At 42.2% G+C, this 25,669-nt stretch overlaps 1 protein-coding gene across 6 annotated transcripts in view; it reads right to left on the bottom strand.

Annotated features, from left to right (window-relative positions):
- The window catches only part of FLT1 (fms related receptor tyrosine kinase 1), a 142,004-nt gene that overhangs the window by 11,404 nt on the left and 104,931 nt on the right, over positions 1–25,669 (bottom strand). For all 6 annotated transcript variants that reach the window (XM_081909316.1, XM_081909315.1, XM_081909312.1 and 3 more), the window contains 8 exons: positions 22,630–22,736; positions 21,136–21,271; positions 6,901–7,005; positions 6,212–6,325; positions 5,710–5,798; positions 4,522–4,681; positions 4,080–4,177; positions 1,500–1,622 (listed from right to left, as the gene is read on the bottom strand). In XM_081909316.1, the coding sequence (XP_081765442.1) occupies positions 1,500–1,622; positions 4,080–4,177; positions 4,522–4,681; positions 5,710–5,798; positions 6,212–6,325; positions 6,901–7,005; positions 21,136–21,271; positions 22,630–22,736 (932 nt within the window). The remainder of the gene's footprint in view (positions 1–1,499; positions 1,623–4,079; positions 4,178–4,521; positions 4,682–5,709; positions 5,799–6,211; positions 6,326–6,900; positions 7,006–21,135; positions 21,272–22,629; positions 22,737–25,669) is intronic.

Below are 25,669 nucleotides of genomic sequence, written 5' to 3'. Positions count from 1 at the left end.
ACTTTAGAGATCTGCCAGTTTCAAGCCAGCCATCACAAATATAAGACTAGAAACTTGGTTTTCAAAAGCTGAGAGTCTCAGGAAGCTTGGTTGGGTGCCTAGTACCAATTATGTTCTTTTCCCCTGCACTTCTACAAAAGCTAAATACAGACAGCCCTGGATGCAGATAAGTCGGTATGCTGTGATTTCCCCAGTATTAAAGAAATGTGCTTTGCATGTGCCTAAAGTTCCTTCATGCTGCTCATATATTCTTCCAGAACATTAAGATCTTTTTTTCAAAGGGGAAGAAAAGTTTTTTTTTTTAAAAAAAATTGGGTTTTATAAACAAGAATAATGTTATGCAAATAAATATACCAAGTTTTCTCATGTCATTTGTATATCACAAAAATAGCATAATAAATGTTGAAAAATATCTACAACATATGTTTCATTATTAGTGGCCAATGTATAAATTCTTGGTTTATGACTTGGTTTAAACCAGGCATGGCCAAACATGGCCCTCCACCTGTTTTGGGACTAGAGTTCCCATCATCTCTGACTACTGGTCCTGTTAGCTAGGGGTGATGGGAGTTGTAGTCCCAAAACAGCTGAAGGGCCAAGTTGGCCATGCCTGGTTAAACAATTTGGAAAAAGAAGAGGGGGGAAGAGAGGAGTGGGGTGAGGTGGTTATGCCTCTATTATTCTACTTAGTGTGTGAGAGGGGCTGTGCCAGCATTACTTGTATGGGTTCTCTTACTATTCACTTGTTGTATTTCCTTGATGGTGAGAGAGGTTGGAGGGTGGCTTAGGGTGTGGTTGGTTGTCTTTGGTTGGCTGCAGTGAGAATTGTTTTTGTGTGTGAGCAGGGTATGAGTGTGTATTTTTGAATCAGGTTAGCCAAATGGATTCATATGCTGTTGGGGGATTCTTGTTGTTGTCTTGTTGGGCTGTGTATGTGATAAAGGGGAACCAAACTGGGGTGAAGGCATCTTCTTCTATTTGTCCCTGTGTCAGTTTCAGTTTATTGGTTAGTTTTTCTAATAAGGATGTTTCCCATGCTATTTGGGAAGAAAAGATATTTCACACATTCCAGGGCTGAGTCCTAACAGTGCCAACAAATTCTTGAGCTAAACCAAAAGATTCTGGGGGTAAATTATGATGAGCCATAGCTCAAATTAAGCCCCACTGTACCCCCCGTGAAGAAACGCAAACTTCTATTTCTTTTGCAAATAAAGTTTAAGCCTTTTTACTGGCGGGCCTAGCAAGGTTAGCCAAGAAACAAATATCAACATGTAAACTATTCAAAAAACAGAGCTGGCGGACATTTCCGAGCATTGTTGTGGAGGATGCAAACTGTCACAGTGCATACAACTCATCTGGACCGCTCATCTTCACATAAAAAATGTACAATCACTTTCAGGGGCCTTTTAGAGTGCAGAGAATGTAAACATTTAGAAAACTTCTCCATGAGCTGTTCAAAATGATAAACAATGGGTCACATAAGAAGCATGCTGACTTACATCGCCTTTTCTCACATAATCAGGATTCTTATAAATATCTCTTGCAAGGCCAAAATCACAGATCTTCACAACATTGTTTTCAGACAAAAGGACATTTCTGGCTGCTAAGTCACGATGGATGCACTACAAGAAAACATTAAACAATCTTATTGCTGATCCCGATAGGATTCCAAAACACAAAGCTGAATCTTTTCCATGTCCTTTTAAAAAGCATTAATATACATGCTCATGTATTTAATAGCTCAGTTTACATTTTCTTCTGGAAGTTGCCTAAAGTTTACATTGAACTACCATAATGAAATGCAAAGGTGCTTTCCAAAGAAACACTTCAGAATCTAAACATGTGTACCTTTAATCTGTTGAGTTCTACCAAGGGAGAAGTCAGACTGCTTTAGGCTTTGCAGGTAATGCATTTGGGAATACATAATAAAATCCAAAATCAATTAGGACTTTGTATAGACTTAGATAAGCAGCTATTTTTCCTACCATATGAGAATTTATAGTGGAGTCCACCTTAACCAGTCCTGTTTTCAGAGAGCCAAACTGAACTGAACAGAAATCTGGACCAAATCTTTAATTTTTCCCAAACCAGAAACTTGTATTTGTAACAAAAAAAAATTCCTTCCAGTAGCACCTTAAAGACCAACTAAGTTAGTTCTTGGTATGAGCTTTCGTGTGCATTCACACTTCTTCAGATACACTTCTTCAGATGTATTTGTAGAAACACATTTATTTTCAAAAGGAGAGCTGAGATTTGAAGATGCTGTGAACATTAAATCATGTTTCTAGAGATGAAGTACTATGACTGCTGGGTTGGGGTATTGTTTAGGGGGTTTTAGTGGTGGTGGTGGGGTTGCTGTTAATGATATGAATTGTTTATATCTTTATTTTTAGAACTTTTTATGACTTATGTCAAAATGGTTCAGTTTGGTTGTGTACTTTAGATGTGTTTTAGTCAGCTATGACTACTTTTATTATGTTTGTGATTACGCAAATATTTTTGTTGTAAGCCGCCTTGAGCACACTTTTTACTATGGAAAGGCAGCATGCAAATAAAATGCTGATGATGACATGCAACAGTCACTGAAAAATGTCCCATGCAGTGACCCTAACCATGTGGAAAGGTGGTCATCTGTAGCCTCTGACTACACCATTACTCCTAGCAGTGACATCGATGGAAATCCAAAGGAGAATGGCCATGTGCCCTCCTTTACAGAAAACAGTTGTCTAGATGAAGGGCTACCCAGTTCACATCCCATTTAAAGATGAAGAACTGTAAGCAGCCAGTGCCAGGACAGCAAACTAAGAAGGGGCGTGCACACCTGTCTGGCAAGAGGAACTACACTTCTATTTAAATTATAGTATTTTTTTGCAACTGGACGCCTTCATCTGCCCCAGCAGCAACAAAACATGTCTCTCCCATATTGGCCTCTACAACCACAGCAAGCACTGCAACCTTCCAATAGTTTGACTTCACTCTCAAAGGCACACTCCTCCACTGTCTCCCGAGGCAGGCAGATGCCAACAACAGTTTCCATCTGATAAACTGGCATTTGCACATTTATCACGAAGGCATATCTTCTTTTCTCTCCCTCTCTTTATTTGGTGATGTGGTAAGTGGCCCCGCTAGTGGTGACAAGGCATACTTAAGCATGTTGTCAGAGGCTGCAGATGACCATATTCCTGCGTGTTTATTAGTGGCTATTTATGTGGTTCCTGATCACCTGGATCTAACCCCAGGCAGAGGAATAACTGCAATGGAAGAACAAGCCTTTTGTTTCTAGTCTGCTGTGTACGCTATGAAGACATGAATAAACATGCATTTATTTATAGAGAGAGCCTCAAAAAGAAAACTGTCCTTCCTTCCTTTAGGAGTTCCGGGGAACAAAATTGCCATTGAATCACAGAAACCAGTTTGTCTTCCCCATGATGCAATTTCCCTGATGCAGTTAGTCGCAAGGAAGATGAGGAACCGCTGGTTACTTCAGCAGCCTTGCCCTATGCTTCCGTTGTGCAGCCAGTTTCCCAGGGTGCAGGGAAAACCCCTCTTTCTCAATAAAGTTTCAGGGAGTAACACAAACATTTTGTATTTAACAAAACAGAAACATGATTCTTAGAGGCGTTGTTACATCACAAACTTAAACTGGTCTAAGAACTACCTTTGGTAGTGCTGTGAAAGGGGTTTGGAATCTATGTATTCATTTAGGTCAGGTGGCTAGGGTAGGACGTATGCTAGGTGGCTATCAACCAGCAGTTAAAATTGTGCAAAACACTTAATGTAAAATATATATAAGTGGTGGACATATGCTTCTAATGTATATATGTCTTTAGGGTCACTGGCTCTCCACACACCCCAATAAGGACTCTGTCTTAACAAACAGCCAACAATTTAAAAGATGGATTTTACAAAGGTGACAGAAAAGCTGGACTTGTGGATTTCTGTCTGTCATACTAGAGGGCAATATGGGGATAACATTCCCAGCCTATTATACAGTAGGCTGTTGGAAGCATAATGCATGCAAAACATTACCCCATTATTATTAATCTTCCGGAGGGGAAATGCACAGGAGGAAAACTAACCTTTTGAGATGATAAGAACTCCATCCCTCTGGCCACCTGAAAACTGTAAGAAATTAGATCTTCCATGGTGAGGGGCCACTTGTAAAATTCATCAGAATCTGAAATCAATTCAGCACATACGAGGTTAACATTACTTTGTGCTGCCCGCAGTACAATGGAGTGCCTGAAACTTAGTTTACTAGTGAGAACAAAAAACAATTATTGGGAGGTGGTGAGCACTTCCCCAAGGTTAAGGAAGAGACCATAGAAACAGTCACACATCTTCCTGTCCAATTGAGTAACGTTGTAAATAAGCTTATTTTAAACCATCTTTTCTTGGATCCGAGTATCTCCCAAGGATGTTTATGAGGGTGATAAACGGGGAAAGAAAATGTCAAAGATGCAGATCGCGCGGTAAAAATATCCACAGGCTGCATAGAAAAAGGAAGGAATTAATACATACCCTCCTCTTCCTCTTCCACATCACTTAAACTTTTATCTTCCTGAAATCCAGAGCTTGCTAAGCTCTCTCGACTTGGGACACTCTCCAGCCTTTTTTTCTTACCACCAATGGGCTCCACATCCTTCTCCTCTGTCACCAGCTCTCCTTGAATGGAGGCATCCTTTAGACAAAAAGAGGGGGGTGGGAGAGGGAAAAATTGGCACAAGATGGAACAGAAGATATTCCAGCCAAAGTTAAGCACTTCTGAGCCCAACTGATTTCAGCAGGAAAGTTAAGCACGTGCTTTTATCCCTCCTGTTAAATAAATGTAATCTAAAAGTGCTTAACTTTAGCTAGATTGTACCCAATGGATTTTGAGGTCTTTCCATTCAATTACTTTTTAAATGTGCTGGTGAGGTCCTGGGACACGACCACTGGAAAACACTGCCCCTTAGAAAATGATTAAAGCAAGGGAGTAGAACCACACATCATGTAGCCAGTTTCTCCTCCTAGAAATATACTTAAAATTTTACCTTTTGCAATAGGCTATTTTCTGCACACACCTCACTATCCCTCATCCAGGCAAACCAAAGGCACTATCAGAGTTCAAGGCCACATTCCAGCCAGGCAGAAATAGTCAAGGGGGGTGTGAAGTAGGGGGGGTGGGAGGTGGAGCTTGGGGAAAGGAGAGTCCTATCTATCTTTTTCACTTTTTTCACTTTGATTTAAATTTAGTGGAGCCAGGAGCAAATGGATAGAATTGCTTTGGCAGCCATGGGCAAAGGGCTAGTGTGCATCTGGAGTTGTATTCCTGCTCCACATTTTTGAGTTAATGGCCTTGTCCTATGGCTTCAACACTGCGCCTGTGCAAGGATGGGAAGTCCCAGGGCCATGTTGCATAGAATTGCACTTAGGCTGACCCAGAGATTACATATCCTTCCTTACATATCCAAAATACATCGCTGCTGAACCCTGCAATGAAGTCTTGCAGTGGGGAAGGTACAACCTTGTAAAATTCTTGAGTTACTGCATTGCTGCAACAACCTGGTTATTTTTCTATATCTGTACATTAAAGCAACTCATATTTGCACTGGTCAAAGGGCATTTGCACACCTGTTCCTATTTGTACTGTGCAGCAAAATAAAATTAATGTGATTATTTCAGTGGACGGTGAACTGAAGAAATAAAATATAGCATTTGGGACATTACCTTGTTGGAAGAAAAGAAATTCCTTTTGCTCTTAAGGTAGCTTGATAAATTTCCATATTTGCAATATTCAACTATAACCATTAGTGGCCCTGTGAACAAGATGATAAACGTTTTGGTGGGGGGAAATGACAATTTATAACCTCTGTGCCTTTTGTGTCATTGTTCAAGTGCCTGTTTCAGCAATACAGCATAATTACTTAAATCAGAATGCATTTGAAAGAAATCCATAATATTTCCCCTGAAGTCCCTACTCTCGTCTTTGTTTCACACTGATTTCTAGGAAAGTTTGATCTGTGTGTGATTTAATTCAGGCCTGCATCTCAAAAATGTATTTTCACACAGTTGTATCAAGTCATGGTTTAACTCTTGAAGTTAAAACAAGGACAAAGCCCAGCAGATCTTTCCAGCCTGTGATAAATACAAAAAAGTAAAGCTATATTTTAAATAAAAATAAATAAAATAGCAAACCAGAACACCATGTTTTTGTCATAGTTGTCCATACCTCCATTTTTTGTGCAAGCACCCAGCAGATTCACAACATTCAGATGATGACCAATATGTGTCAAAATCTTCAGCTCAGTCATCAGAGCTTTATACTCACTGGCGGTGGCTCCTTCTGCAAGGCCAAGCAAAATGGTTTACTTATTACTTAGGGCACTTCTTACCTGGAGATTTCTTGCCCCGGCTCCTGTCACTACTTGTTGATCACCCGCTGCATTCTGTTGGTTGTGAGGACGCTTTCAGCAAACCTGAACCCTAGGCAGGAACAGCAGTATAAGTCCAGAAGCCTGTAACGGCACCGTTTGGGCTGTGGGCTGCCTACACGAACCTTCCGCAAACTGGTATCCTGCAGATGTTCTGGGTGACAGCCCCAGTTTCCCCTGACCGCTGATTGTGCTAGCTGGAGCTGACAAGGGCTGTATTCCAAGATGGGCACCAGTTTGAGGAAGGCCAGTCAAGACCAACTTGGCTTTCAGGCAGCAGCCTTGCTCCACTCTGGCTGGAGGATCTAAGAACAGAACCTGTGAGCTTCCGCCTGCAAAGATGGCTCTCTACCATTGTGGCTATGGTCCCTGGCTCAAATGGCAACAGGATTTCAGCTTTACTGCAGATGCAGGACAGCTGAAAATGGGTGCCCACACAGTCTGGACACTACAAAGTGAAAGCAGAATTGTTCTACACCATACGTACCTTTCAGCATTTTTACAGCAACTACTTTGTACGTGGGTGATTTTTTAATTCCAAAAGCGGCTGCTTGTACTACTTTCCCATAAGCACCTCGCCCAAGGGTCTTTCCTGCATCAAAAACAAATCACAGTTGCTGCTTAGAGAGACATCATCAGATAACTCATAGTATTAAACTTTTCATTATGTTTAAAGTTCTGACTGTGTGAGAATACATGGAGAGCTCCTGAATTTATATGCAATAAATTATACCACTTTCACAGACCTATGCTCAAAGTGATTCACAATATAAATGTAACCCTAAGTAGTCAAACAGATGATGGAAGTGTGAGCACAGCTGCAAAAGGGGGAGACTATCACACCTGGCCGGTTCTGATCCAGAGCCTTTCAATAGTAATTATTGTGTTTTGGGCTGTGTACACATCATATATTTAAAGTACATTTTCCCCTCCCAAAGAATCCTGGGAACTGTTGTCGTTTAGGATTCTGGGAAGTGTAGCTCTGTGAGATGTTACCCACAATTCCCACGATTCTTTGGCATGGAGAAAGTGCTTTAAATGTATGGCGTGTCTGCATTCTTAGGAATAACAGAAACTGAGCCACGTCAGCTAAGATATATTAACTTGTTAGAACTGGTCTGTAAAATCCAGGGGAGTAACCTGCAATAGTTGGGATACAAGACAACAAATATTTATCACATTTAAGCTTATGCTTCAAATTTAGCCCACTGTCAAGCCCTAAGAATGACACTGTAGCGATGGCTATGCTGCTTCAAGGCAGTGGCTGTATTAACAATCAAAATGTTCCAAAACTGCTGCAAAGTACTGGCATGAAGCACTCTGCTGCTGCTGCTGAAAAATGCCACAAGGCACAACAGTAACCACCAGTGCCAGCTGTTGTTTCATTCCTTCATTTCTTCTGCAAGGATTGGAATGGCCTTCAGTACTTGTCTGGCACTCTGTTATGTCATCCGTCTCTTGGTCAGAGATGGCCTAAGATATTTTGCTGGCTAGGGCAAGAAATTAAATGGTTGTAAAAGTACAGTGCTAAGCCAAATAATGGAATGTTTGCTGCCTTTTAAGCATGCCTCCCATAATCTACAATTCCCACTGATATTTGCAAGTATTGGGATGGGGAACAAATTCCAGCTGGGATTTCAGCAAGAGCAAAGGATTAAAGCGACGTCCCTCCATTCCATGATTCTAATTCCCCCCAGCTACTTATTTTTAAAAAGACATCAGCTACATAAGGGCAAACTAGATGGCAACATCATACTTAATTTGGGCATTAGACCATTTCTCCCTGCCTAAGGGTTGCACCAATCAGATCCCATTTGGTCCTTTCACTTTTCCATTCTGCTATCTCCCCGCTTCATTAATTTCCCTTCTTTCCCCTGACTGGACAGGGTTGCTCGGGTTTTACCACATATCAGGGGAAGACGTGTGGTAAAATGTGTGTTCATCTGATCATCTGTCCACCTGGATTCACAGAATCATGAGGACATCAGTAAAGTGAAGGAGATAGAGGGCACTGAAACCTGTTGCTTGTGTTGCAGGAGCCTGATTCTGTCATGGAGCCCTTAGGACCCCCGTGCAGACCAGGCATCCATCTGTTGTAAACCTAACTCCTGGAAGCTCGTTGTTTTCTGAGAATTTGGCATTTGTTTTGATCAATAATAGTCCATTTACTTAGGACATTGGAATAAGCAACTTGTAAACTCTCTCTGTACTCAGTAAAACACCACAGGGGTATTGTTGTATTCGGACACTGGCATGTTTTCCAGATATCTTTTCCATCTGAACAATCTCTGTTTCATGGAAAACTCATAAAACCCCCCGCTTTAAAAATCCTCTGATATTCTGGTTTCAGTTACATTATGTTTTAGTGCCAAACATTGGCTCCTAAGAACTTGTAGAGAGTATTTGGATATTTGAATTCTTGGACCAAATTCTCCTCACTTTACAAGCCACAGAAAATCCCTCCAGCAGCTTCAGAAGATAATGGCATACAGAGAAGCGTTATTAGGAATGTAAGGTGCAATTTAGGTCCCACTGAAATCTATTTCCCCCGTCACCCCATTTTCACCTGGCACAGCAGTATTGAAAGTGGGATCATCTGTATATCTGCCCCAATACCAGCATGAATACAAATTGTCACAAATACACAATAAAGAGGACATCTGGAAGGACAATTGAAAAGCAGAGCAAGGGAAAATCAAAGGCATAAGGTCTCGCCTTAGCCTATAATAGATAATCCTAATATTTAACTCAATCTCTTAGGGGTTATGTTACTACTACACAGGCTGGTTTTTCCCCACCCCACACCTCCAGGTTCACTTAGGGTAACTGAGATCATGAAAGTCAGGGGAAATGTTGTGTGAGCAGACTTTTGGACTCCAACAACTGCACTCTTGGAGGGAGCCACACAAACAAACATAGAATTGCCCTTTTTTTTCTTAAAACAAGTTGTCATTCTTTCAATGCAGTCAGTGCTTGTTATGCCACGATTAAAGATCCAAATAAAATAAAAATCCTAGGTGGGGTAAAGGACCACCCTAGGTTGGGTAGTACACTAAGTGATTCCACCCTGGCTACAGGGAGTCTGTTTTCTGCTTGACACAAAGCTGTTTCCTGATTGAATAACTGAATGGTTAGAGCACACTGACATTTTAAAAAAGGCCTAAGTGGGGGCATGACCTGCCATACTGTTTGCAGCTTAATGGGTATCATACGGTATGCTTACAGCCACCATAAGCAATGGTAGCATAGAACCCTTTGCATATGTTTCTTCATACAGAGACTGTAACAATAGTCATTTGTTTTCTAAACATTTGCAATTTGATATCTGTTGGAGAGAGCCAAATTCTGATACAGTATATACTCACACTAAGCTAATGGCCAGCTCACATCCTGAAGCTCCTCACACCTTGTGTAGAGACCAGCATATGTAAGCCTAGCTAAAGGTAAAGGGACCCCTGACCATTAGGTCCAGTCGTGGCCGACTCTGGGATTGCGGCACTCAACTCGCTTTATTGGCCATATTAGTCATGTGGCCAGCATGAGTAAGCCGTTTCTGGCGAACTAGAGCAGCACACGCAAATGCCGTTTACCTTTCCCCCAGAGCGGTACCTATTTATCTATTTGCACTTTGACATGCTTTCGAACTGCTAGGTTGGCAGGAGCTGGGACCGAGCAACAGGAGCTCACCCCATCACAGGGATTTGAACTGCTGACCTTCTGTTCGGCAAGCCCTAGGCTCTGTGGTTTAACCCACAGCGCCACCCCTGTCTGTTGTTGTTGTTGTTTAGTCGTTTAGTCGTGTCCGACTCTTCGTGACCCCATGGACCAGAGAACGCCAGGCACCTCTGTCCTCCACTGCCTCCCGCAGTTTGGTCAAACTCATGCTGGTAACCTCGAAAACACTATCCAACCATCTCGTCCTCTGCCGTCCCCTTCTCCTTCTGCCCTCCATCTTTCCCAACATCAGGGTCTTTTCCAGGGAGTCTTCTCTTCTCATGAGGTGGCCAAAGTACTGGAGCCTCAGCTTCACAATCTGTCCTTCCAGTGAGCACTCAGGGTTGATTTCCTTCAGTATGGAGAGGTTTGATCTTCTTGCAGTCCATGGGACTCTCAAGAGTCTCCTCCAGCACCATAATTCAAAAGCATCAATTCTTCGGCGATCAGCCTTCTTTATGGTCCAGCTCTCACTTCCATACATCACTACTGGGAAAACCATAGCTTTAACTATACGAACCTTTGTTGGCAAGGTGATGTCTCTACTTCTCAAGATGCTGTCTAGGCCTGTCATTGCCCTTCTCCCAAGAAGCAGGCGTCTTTTAATTTCGTGGCTGCTGTCACCATCTGCAGTGATCATTGAGCCCAAGAAAGTAAAATCTCTCACTACCTCCATTTCTTCCCCTTCTATTTGCCAGGAGGTGATGGGACCAGTGGCCATGATCTTCGTTTTTTTGATGTTGAGCTTCAGACCATATTTTGCGCTCTCCTCTTTCACCCTCATTAAAAGGTCCTTTAATTCCTCCTCACTTTCTGCCATCAAGGTTGTGTCATCTGCATATCTGAGGTTGTTGATATTTCTTCCGGCAATCTTAATTCCGACTAGGGATTCATCCAGCCCAGCCTTTCGCATGATGATTTCTGCATATAAGTTAAATAAGCAGGGAGACAAAATACAGCCTTGTCGTACTCCTTTCCCAATTTTGAACCAATCAGTTGTTCCATATCCAGTTCTAACTGTAGCTTCTTGTCCCACATAGAGATTTCTCAGGAGACAGATGAGGTGATCTGGCACTCCCATTTCTTTAAGAACTTGCCATAGTTTGCCGTGGTCGACACAGTCAAAGGCTTTTGCATAGTCAATGAAGCAGAAGTAGATGTCTTTCTGGAACTCTCTAGCTTTCTCCATAATCCAGCGCATGTTTGCAATTTGGTCTCTGGTTCCTCTGCCTCTTCTAAATCCAGCTTGCACTTCTGGGAGTTCTCGGTCCGCATACTGCTTGAGCCTTCCTTGTAGAATTTTAAGCATAACCTTGCTAGCGTGTGAAATGAGTGCAATTGTGCGGTAGTTGGAGCATTCTTTGGCACTGCCCTTCTTTGGGATTGGGATGTAGACTGATCTTCTCCAATCTTCTGGCCACTGCTGAGTTTTCCAAACTTGCTGGCATATTGAGTGTAGCACTTTAACAGCATCATCTTTTAAAATTTTAAATAGTTCAGCTGGAATACCATCACTTCCACTGGCCTTGTTATTTGCAGTGCTTTTTAAGGCCCATTTGACTTCACTTTCCAGGATGTCTGGCTCAAGGTCAGCAACCACACTACCTGGGGTATACGAGACCTCCATTTCTTTCTGGTATAATTCCTCTGTGTATTCTTGCCACCTCTTCTTGATGTCTTCTGCTTCTGTTAGGTCCTTTCCACTTTTGTCCTTTATTATGGAAATCTTTGTACGAAATGTTCCTTTCATATCTCCAATTTTCTTGAACAGATCTCTGGTTCTTCCCATTCTATTGCTTTCCTCTATTTCTTTGCATTGCTCGTTTAAGAAGGTCTTCTTGTCTCTCCTTGCTATTCTTTGGAAATCTGCATTCAATTTCCTGTATCTTTCACCATCTCCCTCGCATTTTGCTTGCCTTCTCTCCCCCGCTATTTGTAAGGCCTCATTGGACAGCCACTTTGCTTTCTTGCATTTCCTTTTCATTGGGATGGTTTTCGTTGCTGCCTCCTGTATAATGTTACGAGCCTCCATCCATAGTTCTTCAGGCATTCTGTCCACCAAATCTAAATCCTTAAACCTGTTCCTCACTTCCACTGTGTATTCATAAGGGATTTGACTTAGATTGTATCTTACCGGCCCAGTGGTTTTTCCTACTTTCTTCAGTTTAAGCTTGAATTTTGCTATAAGAAGCTGATGATCTGAGCCACAGTCAGCTCCAGGTCTTGTTTTTGCTGACTGTATAGAGCTTCTCCATCTTTGGCTGCAGAGAATATAATCAATCTGATTTCGATGCTGCCCATCTGGTGATGTCCATGTGTAGAGTCGTCTCTTGTGTTGTTGGAAAAGCGTGTTTGTGATGACCAGCTTGTTCTCTTGACAGAACTCTATTAGCCTTTGCCCTGCTTCGTTTTGATCTCCAAGGCCAAACTTGCCAGTTGTTCCTTTTATCTCTTGACTCCCTACTTTAGCATTCCAATCCCCTATAATGAGAAGAACATCCTTCTTTGGTGTCACTTCTATAAGGTCTTGTAAGTCTTCATAGAATTGGTCAATTTCAGTTTCTTCAGCACAAGTAGTTGGTGCATAAACTTGGATTACTGTGATGTTAAAAGGTCTGCCTTGGATTCGTATCGAGATCATTCTATCATTTTTGAGATTGCATCCCAGTACAGCTTTCTCCACTCTTTTGTTGACTATGAGGGCCACTCCATTTCTTTTACGGGTTTCTTGCCCACAGTAGTAGATATGATGGTCATCCGAACTGAATTCACCCATTCCCGTCCATTTTAGTTCACTGATGCCCAGGATGTCAATATTTATTCTTGCCATCTCATTTTTGACCACCTCCAACTTACCCAGGTTCATGGTTCTTACATTCCAGGTTCCTATGCAATATTTTTCTTTACAGCATTGGACTTTCCTTTCGCTTCCAGGCATATCCGCAACTGAGCGTCCTTTCGGCTTTGGCCCAGCCGCTTCATCAGCTCTGGATCTACTTGTACTTGCCCTCCGCTCTTCCCCAGTAGCATGTTGGACGCCTTCCGACCTGAGGGGCTCATCTTCCAGCGTCATATCTTTTATATGCCTGTTGTCTTTGTCCATGGAGTTTTCTTGGCAGGGATACTGGAGTGGCTTGCCGGTTCCTCCTCCAGGTGGATCACGTTTGGTCAAAACTCTCCACTATGACTTGTTCATCTTGGGTGCCCTGCTCGGCATAGTTCATAGCTTCTCTGAGTTCTTCAAGCCCCTTCGCCACGGCAAGGCAGTGATCCATGAAGGGGCAGTGATCCATGAAGGGGACCCCTTCATGATCCATGAAGTGATCCATGAAGGGGACCCCTGTCTAGTTACCATTAAAATCTACTTTACATCTGAATGGATGCCATCAAGATAATGAGGGAAAACTTTGAGACAGGAGGCAGACAAGGATGGCCAGTTTTAGTCATTGCCCACTAGAATTGTATTCCTTCAACTTTTATTAAGCAAATAAGCAAAGTGGGAAATAGGCAGGAAACTCTGAAATAAATCCAACGGAACAATAAAACCATTGGAATTATAGGAATTGCTCATCTGAAAGCCCCCCTCCCTTCTCCATTAGATGACATTGGATTAAAAGCCTTAGATTCTCAATGTTTAGTCATCTCTCCTAGCTCCAACAAAAGTTTACTCAGAACTCTCAAAGCTCCAATGAAAATTCTACTCAGTGCCCTCCAGGAATCCAAGAACCATGCTGCCTGAAGGACAGGTATACCTTTCTTTCCCCTTCTCCATTTCTTAACTTGCTTTCACTGTGGTTTCCATGGCAAAATTGCCACACTTACTTTCCTTTAGATCAAGGTGTGTATGCATTGTAGGATTTGCTACCTGCTTTATTTTTGCTGTCTGAAGCAGCCTTTATATATATTCTGTCACTTTCATTTCATATAATAAACCAAGCTTTATTTATTCCTTTTGTGTAATAACTTCTTGTGGGCATAAGCTTACTAGATACTTCACAAATGATAAAAAATGAAAAATAATTAAAAAATGAAAATGTATGAGATTTTACAGAGCTAATGGGCAAGTTGGAGAAAGAATGACCGATTAAAATTTATCACTAATCACCTAGCAAAAGGAAGATGGCCAGCCCTGTTAACACTTACTCCCAGGTAGAGACAAGCAGTATTGCCTTCAATCAAGTCCTTATGACTTTCCTTGCAATCTGAGACAGTTTCCAGATGGGAGAACTTCTCCTATATAATAAAACTGCAGATGGCCAACATTATGCTAGTGCTAGTTATGTATATTTCTCATCCAATGAAAATGATTGGCCAATGATTCAGGACAGACAAAAAGAAGTTACTTCTTCACACAACACCTAATTAGTTTATGAAATTCACCACCACGGGATGTGAGGATGGGATGGCCAGTAGCTTTAAACAGGGATTCAACAAATTCACAGTCTATAAGTAACAATGGACACTTAAAAAGCCAAGGCTGCTATGTTGATCCTTAAGCAGGGGTGGTGGTGAGGAAGAGTCAACACTCACAATTGGCCAATACCTTTATCAGGACCAACTGAAATGTCACTAAACCATAAGCAAACTTTCAAATGCCCCAGACTGCTTCATTAGGCCAGGTGCTACTAAGAGCCGAAAGTGGGGTGGGGTGACAGGGAAAATAGTAATAGCGGGAGGGAGTACAAAAATTAGGTTGGATGTCCTAGCAATGAGGTCTGCATTTAGACCCGTTTCCAAGATGGAGACTGGAGGTTGAATTAGACTTTTCTAGGTGCTGCAGGTGGAGAAAGAAATTCAATTCAGTTCACATTTAAAGGTGACCAACCCAATTTGCACTTTCAATATGCAAGCCAAACACAGCCATCCTTCAAAATTTGCATTTCTCCAAATTTAGCAGTTCAGTTCTCCAGACAAGCGATGTTTACAAAAATGCATACCTGAGGGTAAAGCATGCACAAAAAGCATACATTCATGGCAACAATACATTGCAAAATGCTTTGCAAAAATATGTATACTTGGCAAACTTGCGTATTAGGAGAAATTTGTACTCAAATGTTGATTAATTTTCACATAAGTTTTTTTTTTTTAATTGCAAACTGGAAATGTGGAGAACTGAATTTAAGATTGGAAAGATGAGAAATGAGATAAACTAAAATTGACATATTCACACCCATCCCTAGGAATTCCGACATGTTTTCCTGCAGGTATCAGGTTACATAACTAACTTTTTTAGGATAAAGGAACAATAGCTGATCCCAATTTTTTAAAACATATAGCCTGGCTGTAGCCAGATCCATCTTATGCCTTAAGCAAAACACACACACGCTCCTCATTAGACAAAAGGCAGAAATATGAAGAAACAAAGCAATCTTTAGATTAGCAAATATATATGAGGAAAATTCAGATTAAAATTAAAATTTAGAGGCAGTATGCCATTAAATAGCAGTTGCTAGAGAGAGCTGTTGCCTTCAGTTCTGCTTCTTGGTTTCTGAGAGGCATCTGGTTGGCCCCTGTGAGAAACAGCATACTGGAATAGTTGAAACATTAATCCAATCCATCAGGACTCTACTAGTGTTCTTATCCCCATCTCCACTTGATAGGAAGAGGCCAGGCCTGCCTTGCAACCAGCAAGTAGCTTTTCCAGCTACTTTGTTGAAGAGTTTGTTGAAGAGACATGAATTCAAGTATGAGCTTTGGTATCTGAAGTACAAAGGAATGGTTAACAGCGTGTCAAGGCATATGCATCCCAAGTAGCACAAGTGGGTAGGGGATGTGATTATTTGAGAAGCTTTTGGTGAACTGAATGTATTAGAGAAGGCCATTGCTTTGGCTATTCTAGGCTCAAATCTTTAGGACTTTGAAGGTTAAAGCTGCCACCACTGGAGTGCTTGCTGGGGCCACATTGTCTGGCTGGTTCTGTTGTGGCATTGCAGAGCTTCCCTTGCCATAACCAGGAAGAAACTGTCAAGGAAGAAGATGGGAGCTGTAACAAGGAGGAAACTGCATGGAAGACAGCTACAGAAAAAAAAGAGTAGAATTTTGAAGCACTGTGACTAAGAAATCACTTTTATTATCTGTCCAATAAGAGTGATTCTCAGGATATACCAGATGGGAAAGGAAGACTCTCAACCCCTTCAAGGACAGAGATGATTCAGCCACTGAGTGCAGGAAGGAGGAGGACAAGGGTGGTGGTGCTTGGGGACTTCCTACTGAGAGGTACAGAGGCAGCTGTGTGCCAACCGGACCTTTTTGTTCATGAAGCACGCTGTCTGTCTGGCACACAGATCCAGGATATGAAGGACAGGTCACTAAGACTTTTCAGGCTCACTGATGATTATCCCTTCTTACTAATCCACAAGGAGACAAATGGCGCCACAAGACACAACTATGAACATAGCACATCTGACTCTGAAGCTCTGGGGAGGAAGGTGAAGTACCTTGGGGCTCAGGTAGTCTTCTTGCCAAGTATTCCTGTAAAAGACAGAGGACTAAAAAGAAAGAGACTAGTATTTCATCTGTGCAGATAGTGTCGACAGGAGAGGGTTGGTTTCTGAGAACACAGTACAAACTTCCTTAACAAAGTACTACAGGCAGGAAATGGGCTGCACCTCATGAGGACTGGAGAAAAATGTGTTTGGCAGAAGCAGGACAAACTTGATCAAGAGGGCTTTAAACGAAATCCGTGGGGAATGGAGACAATAGCCCAAAGGTAAATTCAAAGATAAGCACTAAAGATAGAGACTTGGGAGGTAGAGGGGAGGCTGGGGAAGCTGTGGCTGGTGCCAGGCAAACTCCACAGGAGAGACATTGAAGTAAAATATCCATGGGTTTCAGTGTGCAGAGGATGGGAAATAAACAAAATGAACTTGAACTCCTAGTACAGGAAGGTGAATACAGCTTGATAGATAAAACTGAGCCTTGGTGGGGTAACTCCCAAAACTGGAATGAAGCAACCGAAGGCTCTGAAACAGAAAGGGAACATCAACAAAGTGCACCCCTGCACATAAATTAAAAACAGTGATCATGGTATCACTGTGAATAGAACATGGATAAAAAGAAATGAAGAAATTAAAATAATGTTGTGATAGGACTCTAAGATATAATGTTGAACCAAGGGGAGGCTGTGGATGACCCTTTCCTGAAACAAATTGTAGAAGTTCCCAACCAGTGCCTAATGTCCCCTTGGTGGCCTCTCAGCAGCATTCAGTACCATCGACCATGGTATACTACAGCAGTGACTCTGTGGAATGATAGTTGGAGGCACAGTAATACAGTTATTCCACCTTTATTTCTACTTCTGTAATGGGTTGGATGCCAGAGAACAAACTGAGAGTGAATCCCTACCCAACCAAGGCACTGTGGATTGGTGGTTCATGAGTCCAGGAATTGGGGAAACTGCCTGCTCTAGAAGGGGGTTGCCCTCCCATTGAAGGAGTTGATTCATAACTTTTGGTCTAGACTTGTCACTGGAGACCCTGTTGTTTTTAGTGGCTGACAGTGTCTTTGGTCAACTTGTCTCACGAGCCATGTTCATCCCTGGATACAGATAACCTGGCCATGTTAATGCATGCTCTGTAACATGCCATATCTGAAGATGTCCTTGAAGATAACTTCAAAACTGAAGCTGCTAAACTCTTAAGTGGAGCACTGAACTGCAGCCATAGGACACTGATTCTTAAGAAACCGCACAGGCTTCCAGTAAGTTTCTGAACTGCATTCAAGATGTTGGTGATGACCTATAAAGCCCTAAATGAAGAAGCACTTCTTTTAGAGCTCCTCCTCAGTATCCCATCTTTGGATGTTCCACACTATGGGGTACAGAGAAGAGGGGCCCTTCTCTGTAATGTTGTACCACTTGGGGAATGCCCTCCACTCTCAGATGCAAATCTTGTTTTAATTTCAGTGCCAGGTTAATATCTGGTCATTTTTAATCAAGCTTTGAGTAATAATTAATCCCACTACTTAAGTTGTAGTGACTGTCACTTCTCTTTTAAGATTATTGATTGTTTTATTGTTTATCCACTCCTGATCTCCTATTCACAAACTGCCATAGTTTTAGAACCATAGTATATGAAACTGTTCTAGGGTATTCATTCTAGGGTATTAATAAACTGTAGTTCTGTGAATAATTCTTGTTCTTTTTTATTGAATTTATACCTCACTCTTCCTCCAAAGGAGGGTTAGGAATCTCTATTAAAGAATTCTCAGTATCCTTGCCAAATTATAATTCCTCATGTTCTTTGAGAGAAGCTATGACCATTAAAAGGGTATAAAATCCAACATTTCATTCAAGGCATTTACATACCTCACTTAATCATTAGCATTTCTACAACCACCAGTATAAGAAGTTGTAAATATAGGCCCTAAGGACATTTCATCAATCATGTGAATCAATGGATGAGAGGAGCACAAGATGATTTAGGCAGAAGCTAGCTCTATGCAGACTTTTAGGATCCATGGTTAATGAACATTGGGAGAAGGAAGGAGATCTTGCTCACAGACCCTGCTCCCAACTTCCATGTGTTCACCTCTGGAGGTCTGAATAGAATCTATGCTCATATGTAGACTCTATTGAGAACTTCACATCAATGCATGGAGGGTGGGAATGGGGACAATCCACTGGCTACTTCACATGGTATTTCACATAGCTCACTTGGTAGACGCTTAATCTCGAAGTTGTGAGTTTGAGCCCCATGTTGGGCAAAAGATTCCTGCATGCAGGGGGTTGGATTAGATGACCCTCATGGTCCCTTCTAACTCTACAATTCTGAATCCATGATTCTGTGATTCATCATCTGGGAATGAATGTCTGGAAGTCAGGCTCACCCCGCTCACCCTCAACCCCGGGCAGTTACTGAACTAAGACTAGGCTGCAATCCTAAATACGCATTCCTGGGAGTATGTCCCAGTGAGCTCATCAGTGGAACTTATTTGAGTAAGGTGCTGTTAGCAACATTACAAATTCATACACTTGTCTGATTCACAATTTATAGCTATGCATTACAATTAATAGGCCTGATAAAGAAAAGGTGGAAAGTGTAGAAAGAAAATATGTGTGAGACTAAAAAAAAACTTCCAACAACTAAACAAGAACACGTCGTATTTACAAGATAATAGCAATACGAGCTGCCAAGGTCAATGAGAGGTTGGACTGACTTCCACGTAACTGGGACTTGTGCGGGAGATGATTTAGCAAACAGGCTGCACCCAGCCAACTTTTCAGAATCTGGTTTTCATTCATGATCACAGCATTCTTTCCTTGTTTATGCCATTCCCCCACCCCCCTCCACACACACATTTACACTGCTCCCACTCCAGATTTGTGCCTCAGCTCTTACATGCAAGATAGAACTTAAGGAACTGAATTAACTAGTTCATGCCAAGAAGAGGAATTCCATGTTGCATGCTCCAAGTACCTGGTTTGCCAACAAGTGTAGGCTGGACAGGGAGCTATAGTCAAGGAGGGGTCCCTGGCAAGTACATCTCTCTGGTACACAGGCATGTGTTAGAAAACACGTTTGCTCTCTTCACACTTTGCATGGCTGAGATGTACAATTTAAAAACATGTTGGGCTACAGTTTAACAGGAACATGCTTACTTACGAGCAAGACAAAGAGGTCTGCCTCCATGGTCAGAGGCAGTATGCTTTTGAATATCAGTTGCTGCTGTAAACAGAGGGAGGAGAAAGTGCTCTTGCGCTCAGGTCCTGCTTGCAGGCTTCCTATAGGCATCGGGTTGGTCACTGTAAGAACAGGTTGCTGGATTTGATGGGCCTGGATGTTCTTATGTTAACACCCATCAAATTGAATGGGACTTACTTCCTTATAAAAAGGTAAAGGGACCCCTGACCATTAGGTCCAGTCGTGGCTGACTCTGGGGTTGGGGCACTCATCTTGCTTTATTGTCCAAGGTAGCTAGCTGGTGAACAGCTTCCAGGTCATGTGGCCAGCATGACTAAGCCACTTCTGGCAAACCAGAGCAGCACACGGAAACACCGTTTACCTTCCTGCCAGAGCGGTACCTATTTATCTACTTGCATAGTACTTTTGAACTGCTAGGTGGGCAGGATCAGGGACCGAGCAACAGGAGCTCACCCCGTCGTGGGGATTCAAACCGCCGACCTGGGGCACCAAATATGACAGGTGGGCAGGGCCACTCACCTGCCAGTCACTTGATGTCATAGTGACATCACTGTCCGGACTGATTCCCTTTTACATTTGGAGGCCAGGGCACAGGTTTGTCTAACTGCTTCCAGGATTTTTAGTCCATGGGTGTCTGATACCCAGGAGGAAACTGATAGTAATTCCTGTTACACAACAATTCTTCAACACTTGTGAATGCATCCCTTGGAGGAAAATAGTTTACCTACAAATCGGTTATGAAACAGTGACGCTCAGTTTAGTGCTGCCCCCTCAAAGGGATGAATTGTGCAGATGCTGTGATCCCTACATCTGGATTCTAAATACGTCTGCAGAGGCCAGATAGGAACAACTGAACTGAGAGTTATTTTTAAAGCAAATCCATTTCAGAACCAGAGGGCAACAGTAACAATTAAGGGGCATAATCTTGTTTTCCGAAATAAAAACAGTACCCATTAACAGAAAAAAAAATAGTTGATAAATAAAAGCTGCTTTGCAGCATTAATCTGCAGTTAATGCAAGGATATAAGAAGACCTGCTATATCATGCCAATGGTCCATCTACTCCAACATCCTGTTCTCAGAGTTGCCCAGCAGATGCTATGGAATGCCCACAAGCAGGACTTGAGTGCAACAGAACTCTGCACACCTGCAGTTCTCAGCAACTGGTGATCAAAGACGTATTGCCTCTGGCAGTGGAGAGAAAACATAGACATCATGGTTAGTAGCCACAAATAGCCTTATCCTCCATGAGCTGCAGTCGAGCAACATCTGGAGGGCACTAGGTTGGGGAAGGCTGGTTGAAACCCACATTTTGTTATTACCAACCCAGAATCACATGCAATAGTAGAGAAAGAAGCACAGGATTACCCAGTTTGAGCCTTTCCCGGGCGAACTCCCATTTGCTGGCCTCATAAGGAAGTCGTTCACATTGTTCATCTAAGGGGACTTCTTCAGGATCCATTATGATTGATAAATAATCTGTCTTTATTTCGGAAGAATAAGGCTGGAAAATAATGTTAAAGATCCCCAAGTCACTACAAAATGCACAGCCATCCTGAGTAAGTTCTCCTGGCTTTGGTCAGGAAGGAGTTTGGTTAATTGGATATGACTGCTGCACCTCTTGCCATATGGACACACATTTCATGCTCCAATGTACAATCTGTTAAAGATGCTTCATTTTAACATGGCCATGTATTTTTTTCATTCTGGTGATATTTCCACCACCTTCTCTCATATATATACTGTATTGTATGCTTGATTTCGTCAATTAAATCCATATGAAGACCTCCTCAAATAATTGCCATGTGATAGAGATTCCAGTCTGTACTTTCAGTTGAGTGTATTTTCAGAAAAATTACTAACTACAACCTCTAAAAATAGCTTTGGCAGACAACTGTACAAAAGAAAATACTGGCATATGCAACAGATGAGTTCAGCTGTCAATGCTTGTTGCTTAAAAAAAGTCGCCAAATGCGGTTTGAAAGTTGTGCAAGACTGAGATGTAATCTGCAAAGTATTCACCAGTAACATTTTGTGTACACATTTTTCAAATGTTCAAGAATTCATATTTCCCTGTAGGCTCTTGCCTACGCAATATTATTTCCCCATAGTGATGCCTAGCAAGTAATTTAGACTCATTAGGCTGTTAGAAGGATTAAGGCTGCAATCCGATGCAGAACAAGCCTTCTCAAACTTGGAGAGATTTACTTCTGAGTACATTTGCACAGGGTCAGCCTGCCTATCTATGATTCAGGGACAAAGGGAACAGTTTTTTTCCTGTGTTAATGGGACAACTTGAATTGTCTTTCAAAGCAGCTAAAATTAGTGCATATAAGCTGTTATCTAGCTAAGAATCTCCCTCAAGCCAACACAAATCAGCATTGAAGATTTATCTTACTTTCAGTAAAAATGAAGCACAATTTGAAGTAACATATTTATAACATTGATAGTTTTGAAATTATTTCACCCCCATAAGCCAGGCTTTGGATAAAGGGACACTGTCAGGTCCATCCACTGTCAGGTGGCTGTTTCCAGTGGAATGCCATGTCAGTCTGGATTTCTACCTGTGATGAAGTATGACAACTGGCAGAAATCCACTACGACAACTGGCAGAAATCCACGTCTTTCAAAAACAGAAAGGAGAGCAGTTGTGTGGCCACAGATACAGTTAAGGGTATTGTTGCATCTTAAGACAGGGGTTGGCAACCTTTTGAGAGCAACGGGCACATTTAGAATTTTGAGAGAGTGCTGGGGGTGCCAGTCCCAAAATAGCTGTTATTTGGGGGGGGGGACATAACACAAAAAGGCATATCCCATTTGGAAAACCAGAAGAGGCTTCAGTGCCAGTGCCTTTGGCCTCACCTTTTTAAGCTTACGGATGAAGAGTGTTAACAGAAGCCAGAAGAGTGTTGCTGCCACACAAGTGCATGTCAGTGTTATCAGCTCCAGGTTTGAGCTCTCTGAAATTCCTGAAAAAAATAAAATCACAATTAAAATGTAATACTCTGATATACCACAGTTGTTACTAACTCCTATCATGACATTTATCTGAAACAGAGAAACAGCACAGTGGATTTTGCTGCACTAGTTGTATGTGGGAGAGTGATAGTCTGGGAAGACTTATTGAACCATACACACAACCAATTTTCATTGGGTATTATAACAACATGGGGCTTTTGAAACGTGACCTGAGCCATGTGAAGGCCTCTATTCTGTGAGCAAATCCTGTGTCGCTGGGATAACATTTAAAAGATCCAACCACAGGAGCTGATCACATAGTTTTTTTCACTTAGCTTTCTCTTAACATTGCCTGCTTATATGCTATAACTATAAAGCACATTCAAAGCACCCCCAAAGAATCCTGGGAACTGTAGCTTACCCCATCAGAGCTACCATTCCCAGCACCCATAACAAACTACAGTTCTCAAGATTTATGGTGAGTGAGTGAGTGTGTGTGTTTTGTTAGGGTGTGTTTTAAAGATATAGCATACACAGCCATAGTTGGTTTGTTTTACAAATTTATTGAAAATTTTAAAAACAGTTACCAAATATAAAGTGTTGTTTGTCTTCTAAGACAACTACATGCACAGATACTAAGTCTTGTATGCAGTCATTCACATGGCATCAAAACAAACTTGAAAACTCTTTTACATTGTAGATCATCCACAGGGTATACCTTGGATATACCAAAGGAATAGTTGAGGGATTGTACATGCCCAGGGGGGAAAACTCCCAGGACTGGTTCCCAGACTCTGATAATTCCTTTCTTTTACAAACCATTCTCTCCCTTTTGAAAGGCTCAGAGCAAACACAGAAAAGTAGGTGCCTATCACCTGTTCTAGCTATGCATCTCATTGTTATTAAAACAATGAATATTAATCATCAAATGGAGATGTAATCACTGACCCCTGTGCTAGCCAGTTATTTACAAGTATGTGCCTCTCACCTGTTTGGGTATATCTAATCAGCAATTGATTACATTATCTCTTAATATCACTCAAGATCCATTCTGATGATCACATCCACTCCCAACCAATGCTCAAGGTCCATTTGCAAGACCATTTCACTGCACTTCCTGGGGCAAGGGTGGCTTAAGCTGGCCAGATTTCTAAGGCTGTGACAGCATAACCATACTAGTTTCCATTTTCTAAAGGGAAAAACGTTCCCCTTTTCTTTTTGCTGCAAGGCTTACGGTGCAGACTCCAATATGGAATCAGTGACTGTCATTACACCACAACAGAAGCCTCCTTACTTCCCTCCCACTTCCTCCCCAGATGTAGCTGCTTGACAGTCTGAGTGGCCCGTAAACACTTGAAAGGAATTTCCTAATTCCTGCCAGGCTGCCCCATAGGGTGTGAAGCATCACTATATCTGTCCTCAGACTAATTAATCGTTCAACACTTGAGAGAGCTTAGTCCAAAATTTTCCTTCCTTTGCATGAGGCTTAGAGAGGTCAGATTTTCTGATTGGCTGCTATAAAGCCTGGCATTGTCTAGCATGTTAGATACGGATCAGCCCAATACTCAGTAGGGTTTGGCTATCCCTTCTTCCTACCAGACTGCTTTGCTCTGTTAAAGGCAGGACCCCGGAAATTCAAGAGAGCTCCCACTCCCATTTAGAACTGGCTGACCATGTTTCCTGTTTTCTTCCTGCTTCTTTGTTCTTGGACTAATGTGCTTAGGAGCAATGGATTTCAGCCATCTTCCACTCCCGTCTGAGCCCACCATTTAAATCCTTTGAAGTAACTTAAAAGAGAAAAACTCTTTGAATAACATGAGATTCCTACCAGGTATCCCATTATCAGTCAAGCAGAGTAGAAATACATTTGAGCAAGTGTCTTGGAGCCAGCCAGCAATAAATCACACAAAGTAAGTGAAGTTAACTATTTATCAGAAGAAACAAGGTCTGCTCAGGAATGCCAGGCCTATTGAGCACAGCAACTCTTCTTGGTAGGTCTCCCCCCTCTGAGGCACTTGTGGAGACTGAGGGTCCCCGTCTTCCCATAGCTGTCTAAGTCTCCTCCTCTCCTGGGTCCTTCCTTCCCAAGCAATCAGAGGCTACAGCAGCGTGCCTGTCTTTGCTTCTCCCACTTCATACCTCTCCTGGTCCTGGGAGACCGGGGGGAGAGGAGCTTGTCACAGCAGGATGGGGAGACATCCTGGCTTCTTCACCAGTCTGACTCATCTCTGCCTCTTAGCCTCCCTTTCTCTCCTGCCTCTTATTCTGGACTTCTCTCTGCCACAGACTCTTCATGCTCACTCTTCAGCTTCCAACACTTCCTCCTCTGAGTTTCCTTCCTCTTCTCCTTCTGACCACTCATCATTTTCCCACCAGCAGTCTCTGGGCTCTGAGTCTCCTTCCATTAGGGTTCCCCCGCTGGTGCCTCTCACCATTCCTCTGTGTCTAGCCAGTCCATGACATCAATAAATCTTACCTTTTTTGTTTTTATGCTTTTAAGACAGATTTTTAACTACCTTCTTTTCTCTGAATTTCTTTAAAATCAGTTCATTTTTCTCTCAATCTGCACTGCTATGTCTTTTGGTTTGACCTTGATAAATTATCAGTTTGCTGTACTTGCACGACTGACACTCAAATGATTTGAGGGTTTTGGTAAGATAATGGAATCATCCCTGGTGGCTTGGGGGCAGAAAACCACTCGGACCCATGCTTTCTAGGCACAGGACAAGCGGAAGTGTGGGTGAGATCTGCCCATCTCAAAAACAACAGCAGCCCTTTCCTAAGTGGTTCTGCTAGGTTAAAGCCTGAAAACATCTCAGGAAAACATATGAATCAATATATGAAGGAAATATGGTGAAGGGGAATGGATCAGCTCAAACAACCAAAGGAGCCTAAATCTGGAAAATATTAGAAGCCAATGAATGCGCTGCACCGGAATATTAGC

The sequence above is a fragment of the Podarcis melisellensis genome (genome assembly GCF_964234715.1).
Source record: "Podarcis melisellensis genome assembly, chromosome: 4".
In the NCBI taxonomy this organism is placed as follows: Eukaryota; Metazoa; Chordata; class Lepidosauria; order Squamata; family Lacertidae; genus Podarcis; species Podarcis melisellensis.
The sequence above is the reverse complement of the archived record's forward strand: the minus strand, read 5'-3'. Positions and strand labels throughout refer to the sequence as shown.